Source organism: Trichosurus vulpecula, chromosome 3 (assembly GCF_011100635.1).
Source record: "Trichosurus vulpecula isolate mTriVul1 chromosome 3, mTriVul1.pri, whole genome shotgun sequence".
Taxonomy (NCBI): domain Eukaryota; kingdom Metazoa; phylum Chordata; class Mammalia; order Diprotodontia; family Phalangeridae; genus Trichosurus; species Trichosurus vulpecula.
This window is the reverse complement of record NC_050575.1, coordinates 170149630-170162883: the sequence shown is the minus strand read 5'-3', so window position 1 is coordinate 170162883 and position 13254 is coordinate 170149630. Positions and strand designations below refer to the sequence as shown.

The following is a 13254-nucleotide window of genomic DNA, read 5'->3' as shown; positions in this document are numbered from 1 at the left end:
TACCCCCAAGTAATTTAATCTATTTATATAGAGCAGAGAGATAGTCTAGTGTATCCATTAATGTTGAAAGCTTCAGTGTCAATGAGAGCTCAAGGAAGAACAATAAAGGCACATGGGCATAGTAATAGGTTGGGAAGGTGAGAGGGGAGTTTTGTCAGGAAGGGTCCCAACACTGGAAGAGGTCTAGAATGAATTTCATTCTGTCCATAGGCTGGCATTGGATAGAATGAAATCCTCCCACAAAATGTTTGCATTTGATGCACAGGCTGCTAGAGAGCCCCTGTACTTTGGCAGACGCTGAGTCTCGTTCCTGAACGGTGCCCACTCCCAGCTGTCACTCTGGACTCCCTGAGCTCTGATGAAACTAAATTTAAAACCTACCTCCCACTCCCAGTCCAGAATTAACTTTAGACTGGCGTGGCTTGGGTGGAGATGGGGTGTGGGGGGGTCTGGAGAAAGGGAGGGAGGAGTGTGGCATCTTTTCTCAGAATTCCACCCAAATGTGAAGAAGTTTGGATAAACCTGTAACGGCAAGTGCCCACCATAGTTATTAGTCCAACATGCAGAGTGCCGTGAGTTTGGCCATGTCCAAAGCAGGCATGGGCCAAGAGGGCCCTGCCGAGGTTAGCCACTTACCATAGAACCTCGCTTGTACTGACTATACCAGGTAGAAGGCTGCTCTTTGGGCCAACGGGCCATTTTACTCTGTAAAATACGAGACGGGGTGGGGTTTAAAGCCAAAACTGCAAAAAGGTGAGGGGCTTCCTTACCAGTTTACCACGCTTGAATTCACTGAACCAGGAGCCTGGGTTTTCCTTGGGCCAGGAAGTAATTCTGGCCTAAACACATAGCAGGGGAGATGGAAAGGGAGAGAAACAGAGAATACAACAGTTAATTCTCCTGCCTCAATGAAAAACTGTCCAACTTTCTTTAAATCAATATCCTCAAAGTTTCCACTAAATATTATCCTTCAAAACTGTATTAGGTTTGGTACTCACAACTCTTTTGTACTCTCAGTACTCCCTGCCCCTCTGATTGGAGAGCTGGAGAGTGGAATATGGAATTTCTCTAGGGCTCACAGATCAATTAACTCTTCGTTTCTCATCTGCTCCATTCCTTGGACCTGGTTCCACCATAACCCACTTCTCCACCCCACCCCGCAACCTTTTCAGCTTTCTTTGGTGTGTTGTCTTCTTGAATTAGATTATAAGCTCTTCAAGGACAGGGACTGTCTTTCTTTTTTTCTTATTTGTATCCCAGCAGTTAGTACAGTGTCTAACACATAGTGTACACTTAATAAATGTTTATTGACTATTTCCACACAGAGTCAGCCTTATATATTATCCTTTAATGCAAGAACTATTTTTGAGATAGCAAAAAGGCTCTGCCCCTGCATTCTGATGTCCCCCACCCTCACACCCCACAACTGGCCTGTCTTAATTCTAGGTAGAACTTAGGTGAAGTTCTATCATGAGACAATAATTCTCTTGGCTTAAGATAAATGAAAATGCCACTGAGAGGGCTATATATTAGCCCATTACCAATCATTAATGCATTAATGATAAATAAAGCCTCTCAGCTTTCCAACACAACCACTTACTCAGAGTAGCCCCAAGCTGGGAAGACTAGGACCCAGAAGGGGTAAATTCCCATGGGGGAATATAGCACCAGGAAGGGTGGGTCTGCAATGGTTGCCTTGGATAATGAGAAGGCAAAGTTGCCTAGCACTAGCAGGGTGCTGAATAACCAACCTGACCGAGGTGTGTGGAGGATCTATTCCTGATTTAGGGGTTCTTGGGTAAAATCCACTAAACTCTTAATGCTTCCCCTATCAGCATTCACTGCTGGCATTAATGTGCCCATTTCTCAAGCTCCCTTTGCAAAATTCTCTTCGTTGCCCCCATTTAATGACACTTCTGCTTGGGAAATGGCCCAAAACATCTATCTGCTTGGGTTATTAAAGCCCTGGCTGTTCTGCCAGTAAGCTGTTTTCCATTCTAGTGCTTCTCCACACCTGGCACAACAACCCCATGGACACGGGAAGTTTTTCAACAGTGCTCATGGACTGGCCTGTCACATTATGATTGTTCTCTTGCTCTTCCTCACTTCACTCCATCAGATTCATACAAGTCTTCCAAGGTTTCTCTGAAATCTTCTGTCATCTCCAATGGCAAAATAACATTCCCTTAAATTCACATACCCTAATTTGTTCAGCCGTTCCCTGATCCATGGGCACCACCATAAGCTTCTAATTTTTTGCTACTATGAAAAGAGCTGCTATAAATATTTTGAACATATGGGTCATTTTTCATCTTTCTTTGATCTTGTTGGATGTATAGGCCTATAGCTACCACTAAAACAAAAGTTATGCAGAATTTAGTAACTTCTAGGGCATAGTTTCAAATTGCTTTCCAGAACGGCTGGATGAGTTCACAGCTCGTATTATCTTGCCTTTTTCTCCTACATCTCCTCCAACGTTTGTCATTTTCCCTTTTTGTCATGAGGTGGAATCTCAGAGCTGCTTTAATTCGCATCTCTTTAATTGTCAGTGTCTTAAACTTTTTTTTTTCATATCTTTGTTTGTAACTTGGATCTTCCTTTTAGAACTCTCTGTTCATATCCTCTGACTATGTATTTATTAGGGAATTTTATTGTTGCTTCAGGAGGCAGTCAGTGTTCCTGCCAAAGGGATCCTTGGATCAAGAAAGTCTAGGAATCCCTTCCCTCCTGGAAAGCAGGACATGGGTCATCGATTTATTCCATTCTTTGTCTTTGTATTTCCAGAGCTGAGCACTGCACCTGACACATAGTAGGTATTTAATGAATTTTTGTTAATTGGTACTGAAGTTAGAGGTGGAAAGTCCACAACGCTAACAGAATGAAGCAGTTGGACTGGAGGCTGGATTTGAATTGAAGCAGCTGCAAAGAGCAGTGGGAGGAAGGGAAGAGAAAGACATCCTCTCCTCTGACAGGCATCCGGTCATGATTCATGAAGGGATCCGTGCTCAGAAACAAGCTCCCTCCATGCCCTTCTTGAAGTGTCAATAATTCAAACCCTCACTCTCCTGACCTAGAAGGGCCTCTGAATCCAAACATACCAGGAAAACAGCAAAGGAAAGAGCTCCTTGAGAGGAGGGATGGGGGTCTCCCTGAAATGAGTCATTTTTCTGCCTCCCTCAAGGTCTCTGACCTTTCTCATCTTTGTTTTTAAAACCACCCAGGATCAAAAGCTAAACTCAGATAATCTGTATTTAAAGAAGACTGTCTTTAAAATATTTCTAAGGCAATGGTTTCCTATCCTGGAAAAGCCTGTAATCTCATACTCAATCATTTTCCTTACATTTTATATTAGTGATATAAATAGATATTTCCTGTGCTCCCTCCCCCCTCCCCCAGATCCTACCTCGTACTTCCATCTTGGACCACAGGACCATAAATCTAGAGCTAGAAGAGATCTCAGCAGATCCCTCATTCAATACCTTTCATTTTACAGATCAGAAAACTGAGGCCTAGGGGTGGTAAGGGAGTTGCCCAAGGTCACACAAGTAGTAAGGGTCAGAGGTGAGAGGTGATGCCAGGCTCTGACTTCCAAGCCAGTATGTTTTCCATTGTACTATATTTTTAGACCATTACAGTCATGCTAACATTGGGCACTAAAAGACCCTCTTCATAAATCCATTTCTATGAGACTGAGACTGGGCGCTTTACCTTTATGGTTAAAAGACTCTTACCAATTTTGTCAATATGAATTCATCGCCTCCCCAGTTTACACCCCTCCCCCACCAAAAGGCAAGAAAATACTCTGGGACCCTCAGGGAGAGTTGAACCATAAATGGAAGGCATTACTTTACTAGGAAATCTTTGTGCTTACGAGAAACCTTTCATTCTAATTTACCCACAATGAGGCTAGTCAGGATGAATAACTGGCAACCAGAGGAAGCTGAAAATAATGAGATATTTACTAAGTTAACTTAATTCTTGGAATTAAGCCAAGCTGACAGAACCTGAAACCAGACAGGGTAGGTTGTGAGACTTTTGGTTTTGTGTTTGCTACATGAATTTTCCCACTTAAATCACAGGCTCGCAACGGTTTGAAATTTCAAATCAGGGGAGATTTGAACCCAAGATCCACAAATCCTCTGAACTGACATTGCAGCCTAACCAGAGCTCTCCTGATCCTTATGGACCAAGTGTGTGCTATAATACACCCCACTTCCAAAATGATTTAGAGGGAGGAAGGATTGTGGCCTAGGAGGAGAATTTGGGTTTAAATAGCATTCCCTCATCCTAGGACTTATTTCTCAATAGTGAAGATATTAAGGATGTAGCTTTAAAAGCTAGTATTTGTGAGGATATGTATATATATGATATATATATATATATAAATACACACATATATATTTATATTTACATATATACAGTATTTATATGTACTGTATATACATATTTATATACCCTCTATATATACACATTTATATACATAGCTATACATGTATATATACACATACCCATGTGTATGTATATATGTGTGTATTTATCTATGTATGCAACTGTATATATATATACATATATATGTGTTTATATATATATACATATATGTGTGTACACATATATATGTGTATCTATATACATAGATACACACACACACACACACACACACACACACACACACACATATATATATATGTATACACACACACACACACACATATACATATGCCAAAATGAGCCCTCCAAATTTTAGGACACCTATGAAGTACTTAATCTGATTTTCTTTTGAGGCCTATCAAAATAAATTTCATTACAGGTGTAACAGAGGCCTGGCCAAGACATATGGAGGTTGGGTTTTAGTCTGGCTTTGCCATATTCTTACAAAGCAATCTCAAGCAAATCATTTTTCTGACTCTCAGTTCCCTTATCTGTGAAATGGGGGGTTGAAAGAGATATTCTCTAAGGTCTCTTCTGGCTTTGATACGCTTTGCTCTATAAAGGCCCAGCATTGATTCACTGCCCAGTTTTCATTCAAGACCTGCCAGCCACGAGTCCCTGCACAACTCTGATGTCTTTGTTCCTGCTGAGGGCAACAATAACGAATTCTGCAACATTTCTGTTAAGTTTTTTTGTTCCCTTCTATATTGGTCACATTGACTGGACCACTATGATAATGCTACCTTCACATGGCTGAGCTTGCTATTACTGAGAGCCTGAGATTTAGCTGTAGTACACATTTTGTCATTTTAGTTAAGAAATATTTCTAAAACCACTCGAACAGTTTTAACTGACTGATTAAGAAATACGGACATTTTCCTTTCTCTATTCCAGTTTCTCGGTCTCAAGCTGCCTCTGATGCAAGATTTTTGTGGAGGGCGAAAGGTTGGAGAAGTGTCAACAAATACATCTTTTCATTACCTTGCTGGGACACAAATTGAATCAGCCATGCAATTAAGAACAAAAATTACCCGCCTATAAAATACAGTTACCCGTCTGCTCTCCCCCCACAGGAGGTATGCACACAGTCATAAAAAAAATGAAATCTACACTTTTTGCCTAACATAAATCTTTATGGCCCTGCATAACTACCAAAAGGGTGTATTTACAAAGCTGGAATAAATCAAGAACAATTCCTGTTAATAAGCATGGTCAATATCTTATTATAACCCAAGGATAAATAACCATATTAAGAATAATCAACAATTCTCTGAAGTCAGTAGGCAGTTCACAAACCCTTTTCATTTCTGTGATGAAGTGATCAAAGCATTGCCAAAGATTAATTCTTTTTCTATGGGCCAAACCAAAATAAAATGCAGATTTAGGCATAAAAAGAAAGCGTCGCTTACTAGGCACACCCCAGAAAACTTCTATGTCCCTCTACACCTGAGTCCAAATATGTGAGGGGCAGTCACAGAGCAGAGGTATTCAATTCTTTCTATGGCTCCTCAATGGCAGAAGAAGGAGCCATAGGTAGAAGCTGACTAGAAGTGGATTTATGGTCAATGTAAAGAAAAATCTCCTAACAATTTAAAGTTGTTCGTCAATGGAATGGGCTGCCTAGGGGTCTTTGAGCTGAGTCTGCATGGCCAATTATTGGGAATGTTTAGGTATAAGGTAAACTAGATGGTTTCTGAGATCCTTTGCAGCTCGAGTTTTTGTACTCCTGACAACGATTTAATGGAATTAGCTAGGAAGGTTACATTGTACTTTTCTATACTGACTTCAACAAACCATTCACAGGTGAGGATTTGGGTGTTTCTTTATGCCAAGATAGTCAAAAAATGAGGGCACACTAAAAATAAAAATGAGTTGTGAGGGACAGCAGTATACTGTAACACCAGCAACAGCCTTTGCATTCCTTCTCAAAATCGTGGAACCTAAAAAGGATGAGCTATAAAAGAAATGTGCTCATATATTTTCACACACACATTCTTTCCCCAAAATCCAAAATTATCAAACCTAAAAAGGATGAACTATAAAAGAAATATGCTGATATATTTACACACACACACACACACACAAATAGGCTGAATTCCAATCCAACAGATCAGAGAGACTTTGAAGAAAATAAGATCCCAATGGTGATGAGAATGAAAATGATATAAAGTGAATCAGAATTCAATTGACTCCAGCATCTAATTAAACAGGATTTTTTTTCTGTCATTGAACTTTTAGGAGAAAGATGCAATTAATGGAAAACCAAATGGATTATTAGAGTCCAAGCAGGATCTTCCCAAAGATGTCCTTGTGGTTATTTATCACTCAGTTCAATCTCCCACACCTTCTTCTTCAAAATCTACATACCCTGCATGCAACCCTTAATGTTCAGAGCAATGATGGCCAAAGTTCTGCAAAATCCTTCAACAGAGACCCAATGTTGTTCACTAGACTGAACTAGCTAAGGTGGGAGAGAGGACTCAGGAATTTTCTGGAATATTTTCAGAAATGGTTGAACATAAAAAGGTGATACTACTTAAGCCTTAATTAACCAGAAAACCCAATTCATCAGCATATTCCTTTTCCTAAAACTTCCAGGCAACTGTTATTTCATTCTACTCATTTGCCATGATTGCCTATTTTAAAATGTCTTAAATCATACTTATGGAAGCCAGTCCTCTCGATCCTGAAGTGGTCAGGAAGAAATAGATTAATCACTGATTTTCATCTGTAAACTGAAGCCATCCAATTGAACTTACCAGATGCATAATATGCATACTGAGAAAATTTTCAGAGGGAAATAAATTACACCAGCACTTACTCCTTCTGATTTCTTATCAGGGAAGATGCAAGTTTCTCCACCAGCTGTGAAATTGCAGTAAACTTTGAAAGAATCCCTGGAGCATCCTTGGTTTGGGTCAACCCAGTATTCACCTGAATTTCAGAGAGAGAAATTGAGTCAGGAAGTGTTCAGGTAATTGATTCTTGGAATATTTCCTCCACCTTAGATATTAATATCTCATTTCACCTCAACACTCAGAATGTTTGGTTGGAGCAATAATTCAGGCACCTTTTTCTTTTTCCCTACTAAACTCACAAAGGAAATCTCTAGAGTAGTTCTGTGGACCCAGCTGGACCTCTGACACACCTGGGGTAATGAACAATGCAGAGTAGATAGTCAATGCTGGGGATGAATTTAAAATAATTCACTTGTATTCTTGGTTCCAAATTCTATTAAAATAATTTATTTAAAAAATTGTGATGTGTAGTATTTAAGAGGTAGTCTAAAGTGGAGAGCATTAAAAAAATTAAAAACCCAGCACCCCCAATGAGCTTCCTTAAACAGCAAATAAGAAGCTGAAATGATTTACTTTTCTGCCCCTCACATATTTGCAACTTGAGTTTTTGTACTCCTGACAACGATTTAATGGAATTAGCTAGGAAGGTTATATTGTACATTTCTAAATTGACTTCAACAAACCATTCACAGGTGAGGATTTGGATGCTTCTTTATGCCAAGATAGTCAAAAATGAGAGCACGCTAAAAACATAAGCATTGTACTTGACTTCCTGCATGTTTGCAAAGTACTTTACATATATTATCTCCTTTCACCTTCACAATAACCCTAGGAAGGGGGGTGCTATTATTATCACCATTTCACATGTAAGGAAACTGAGGTAAAAATTAAGTAATTTCTCAGGGATCACGCAGTTAGTAAGAATTGCGGGCAAGATTCGAGCTCAGGTCTTCCCAATTCCAAGCCCACTGCCCTCTTCACTGTACCATGTAGCTGCCTCTCCACCTACCATCAGGGAAGTCAGGGTGGCAGAGTTGCAAGTCCTTGCAAGTACGAGCAGGATTGTGCTGAGTGCCTAAGGGATGCTTCATCTGCTCAATTTCCAGTTTCAAGGAGTTGAGTGAGCCAAAGATCTCTTCCATACCATCGGCATAATCCATGTAGTTCTCACCATTGCCATCATCAAGCAACTGGCTGGCATCAATGTTCCGTCGGGTCCTAGAAGCCTGAATGGGCAATGGCTGAATGACTTCACCTGGAGGACCCTGTGATGTGGGAGAGGCAAAGGCAAAGTGAGTAAACCCTAATAATTTAGAAACAGTTTCAAGGAGATGAGCACAGTGGGAAGGGTACCTGTGTATACTATAAGGGCAGTGGATTCTTCCCTTGTAATGACTCATTCCTTCTTTTCTTTTCTACAGCTCTACCCTAGCCTAGGTTCTCAACACTTCACACCTGTTGCATTAGACTGACATATCCTATCTCTAGGTTCTCCATTTCTATTTTAATTCATCCTATGCAATGAATCCTTTATTTAATTCAACAAACATCTACTAAGGGTAATGTATTATGCTGGGCTGTGGGAGAGGTATAACGCTCAATGAGATGCCCTCATGGAGCTTACAGTCCAGTAGAGGGATTCCCCATATGTCCCTCCTATGTATAATCTCCTGTGAGAAGACTTTCCTGATCCTCCCACTTGTTAGTTCTTCCTCCCCCTTTTCCCCCAATTTATCGTGTGTGTATTTATCTGTTTGCATGTTGTAATCTAAGTAGAATTTAGGCTCCTTGAGGACATGGGCTGGTTCTTTTGTTTTTCTATTTTTTTTCCAAATCTTTGCATTCCCAGAACCTACAATGCCTTGTACACAGTAAGGGATTAATATATACTTGTTAGATTGGATAAACACGTATGATACAAAATCTCCTTTAAGTGCCTCTTTTTATCATATCACTTTCTTACTGTTACTGTTTAACAATGGCTCTCTAGAATAAATCTAAGCCTGCCACTCAAACCCTCCAATATATGGCTGCTGGGAGCAGAGATTTAGAGCAGGAAGGGACTTTGTATATATTCATTTTAATATCCTCACGTGACCCTCAGCTCTAGTCTAGTCTATTTGCTCCTCATCCCCTCAAGCGTGTTCCTGTCTTGCCCCGATTTTGTTCTTTGTTCACGTGTTCTCTCAATCTAGAGCATCCTCTCCAGTCCTTTCCACAAATCCAACATCTTTATTCTATTCAAGGTTCTGCTCACGTTCCCCCCTCCTCTAATTCCTCCAGCCTGAAATACTCTTATATTCCCCTCCTCTGAATTTCTATAGTAATTTTACACTTGATTACATGCTGCCTTGTATAGCTAATTGTTTTATGTATGTGTCTTGTCTCTCAAGCTAGGCTGTGAACAACTGGAGAACAAGGACTATGTAATCTACATTTTTATATCACCCACAACTGCTCATGGGTGTGCACCCAGCGAATGCCTAATCTATACTTCTGAATCCCAGAAGCAATTAATTTTCTAGGTGTTTACATACGTATGTATAAAACCAAGATTGAGAATAAGATTCAAGGAACTCCTTCTTTAACTCAGGAGGAAATTTTCCAGCATTTCACTTGCTATGCTACTTCTTACGCATAAAGGTCAACTCCTACCAAAAGATTAAATCTTATCCAGTTTCCTCCCTTGAGCTCGCTCAGTGATTCGGGATCTCCTGGGGGGAAAATGCTGTGACTAAAATGTTACCATGAGTTACTGAGAGTTCCAACATGGACCTTCAAAGACTACTTACGGGTGGACCAGGAGGCCCAGGGTGGCCGGCCTCTCCTTTGGGACCTGTTGGACCCTGTAGGAAAAGAGGAGAGTAAATACTTGTGTAATCACTGTAGAGCATCATCAGCTGTGGAATAAAAAGCAGTTTTTCACATGAATATCTCTAGTCCTCTTAGTAATAGAAGATTTGAAAGAAAGACTTCAAAGAAGGCCTTAAAAGACAAAAGCTAAGAATGGACAGGGGTCGGGCCTATAAAAATAAACAAAAAAAGAGGGATGGAGAGAGAGACTACAGGCTCATTCAACACCCTAATGCCAGAATGAGTGTCCTGCATGCCCATGTCCTTGGATCTTGAAAGAACAAAATTTAGAGAAAATTAGCAAGTATTTCTTCACATAGCTAAGAATAACATATGAAGCTCAGAGTTAACCAGGTTGCAAATATTTGTTCGTAAAGGGTTTAGGTAAAATAATGAAAGGCCCACAATGAGTTTTTAGGAAAATTTAGAGATCCTAAGGATATATATGTCCCTACCAGCACGCAGGCTGAGTGTGGCAGCACACCCAACCCATGCTCTATGCCAGTTTAAGGTGTCTGCCCAGAATCACAGACTTGGGGAGCTGGAAGGGATCTCAGGAGCCATTTAATCCACCCATACACAAAAGGACTCCCCATTATAACATGCCTGACAAACGTTTGTCCTGCCAGCCCTGAAGATCTCTAAGGAGGGGGAACCCACCAACTCTTGAGGAAAGCTCATTCCACTTTTGGACAGCCCTGATGGTTAGGAACCTTTTCTTGACATCCCATCAAAAATGGCCATTTTGCAACTTGGACCCATTGCTCCAGATTCTGCCTTCTGGAGCCAGACCACAGAAGTCCAGTCCCTCCCCTACACAACAGCCTTCTGAATACTTGCAGACAGTTATCACATCCCAGCTAGGTCTTCTCTTTTCCAAGCTAAACATGTCCAATTCCTTTAATGGATGCTTATGTGACACATCCCTGAGGCCTTCCCCCTACTGTGGTCAAACTTTCTTTGGACACTCTCCTCTGAGGCTAAAGTCGAAGAGGGCAACCATACCCTTCCACCAAAGAGACAGAGTATTGGGTTAGAGATGAACCACTTTATCTGACCCAGTTGAACCCAATTAATGGAGTTATTGAATTTTCATTCTCTTTCTTCCTTCCTGCCTTCCTTTCTCTGTGGGGAATGCCTAGTGAGGATACTCCTTCTGCCAATGCAAATCAGAATCTATTCTGCAACTTCAACAGTTGCCTGAAGTGCTGAATGAGAAACAAGCAATTTAACCAGTATGTGTCAAGAGGCAAGATTCACCACCAGGACTTCCTGACTCCAAGGCCAGGCAGGGTGAAAGACATGACAGATTCAAGGGTCCACTACAGGCCTTCTCCTCCCTTTCCCCAAACCTTCCCCTATCTGAGAACTAAGAAATTAGGGATTAGAAGCAGCCAAGACAGGAACTGCTCACTCTAATCACAGAGGTAGAAATTTTTTTTCCTAAACTTCTAAGGCAACACAATTGGATACGCTGATTATTTAAAACCCAAGGACTGGGCACCATATAGGAAGGGAATAGACATGCTGGAGAGAATTCAAAATGGGTGATCAGAATGGTGACAAGCCTAGAGTCTAAGCCAAAGGAAAAAAAATTAAAAGAATTAAGCATTTTTAGACTGCAGAAGGGTATACTTAGGACGGAGTATTATGGGGTGTTTAGGGAGGTCCAGCACCTCTGGTGTGAGGACTTGCCCAGCCCTTTGCAGGGTCTTTCATCTACTTTTGGTGTCCACCTTCACCCAACTCTTACCTGTGACTCCAAGAACCTGTAGCATATGTGGCAGCCACACCCAAATAAACCATCTCAGCAGATGGGCTAAACCAGGTTAAGGATAATGGACAGGTCTCAAACCCATTGGTGAATTAGGGAGTGTTTACCCCAAGCATGTGAAGACTTTCCCCAGTGTAATAGGTGGATGAGAACAAGTTGTTCCATCAACCATAAAGGCTGCTGAAGCAGGTGCTATGGAGCACTTAGATCTCGATCAGGCATCAAAGACACCAAGGTCATCCACAGCATCGTGGGCCAATGTCAGTCATCTTGACTTGTCTTACCACTGGACTTTGATAACTCAGGAAAAGAAAGTGAGGCTGATAGCTGCGCAACTCTGCCTCACTTAAATCCAATTCACATGTAAGTCAAGACATCACCCCTGATGTTATTGGTCCTCTTCAAAGATGAAGGATGATCAACAAGACAGAAGGCACAAGATAGTGACCTTTCAGTATTTGATAGGCTGTCACATGGAGATAGGATTAGACTTGTTTCTCTTTGGCCTCAGTGAGAAGTAGGAGAAATGGGTCTTCATTAAGCAGAGACCACTTGCCAGGGATGTTATGGGGGAATTCTTAGTCAGGGTATTCTAAATGGAAGCTTCCTTCTAACTTTAAGATTCTGAGAAATCACACCCATGGATTTTGGTAAATAGAACACTTACCGAAGAACCTTTAGCACCTTTGGGACCAGGAGGGCCCTGGAGATAAGAAAAACAAACAAACAGGAAGTTAGGGCCAAGGCAGTAACTTTTTAGTTTATATCTTTCACTTTTATGTCACCTACATTTCTCTGGAGGAGAAAGTGAGGCTAGTGACCTTGCACAGCCCTCCCTCACTCAAATCAAAGTCAATTGCAAGTCATGTTGTCATCTCCCTATGATGTCATGGTCCTCTTTTAGAATGAAGGACAAACCACCCACACCTGCATTTCCAAAATCTCCCTTCCTTCTATATATACCCACAGCCTTCCTTATAACAGAGAATAAAAGGGGTAGGGGGTGGTAGTTCAGCAAAACTAAGTGACACATCACCTGAGTCAAACAGTATATATGATCCAATATAAGTTTTTAAAGGTCATCAAATTCAATAACCTTATCTGTACCTTGCACTTTCTACCCTCACTTCACATTGGCTCTTGCCTTTTATCTGAATCATTTAAAAATGATTATTGAATGAATGTGTCATTTGTGAAGGTAGAAGAAGGAGAGGATGAAGTCAAGCCAACCCAAATGTAGGAGGGAGGGGTGAATTGAAGATACCAAAACATCCTGCCAAGACCTAAAGTATATCCCCTATCCACTCTCCTGCAGGAACCGAAATTCTCACCATTAGAACCAGTAATGAGTTAACTAACAAAGGTGTGGGGCAGGGGAAGGTTGACTGCAGAAGGCCACTG

The 13254-nt window shown here is 41.0% G+C and overlaps 1 protein-coding gene across 2 annotated transcripts in view; it reads right to left on the bottom strand.

Annotated features, from left to right (window-relative positions):
• The window catches only part of COL5A1 (collagen type V alpha 1 chain), a 316543-nt gene that overhangs the window by 14786 nt on the left and 288503 nt on the right, over positions 1-13254 (bottom strand). Inside the window, exons 60-64 of one of the 2 annotated variants that reach the window (XM_036749195.1) lie at positions 12521-12556; positions 10019-10072; positions 8236-8491; positions 7250-7362; positions 771-839 (exon numbers count right to left, since the gene is read on the bottom strand). In XM_036749195.1, the coding sequence (XP_036605090.1) occupies positions 771-839; positions 7250-7362; positions 8236-8491; positions 10019-10072; positions 12521-12556 (528 nt within the window). Of the gene's footprint in view, positions 1-636; positions 706-770; positions 840-7249; positions 7363-8235; positions 8492-10018; positions 10073-12520; positions 12557-13254 lie in introns of both variants that reach the window. The other variant, XM_036749196.1, reaches the window with a different exon arrangement.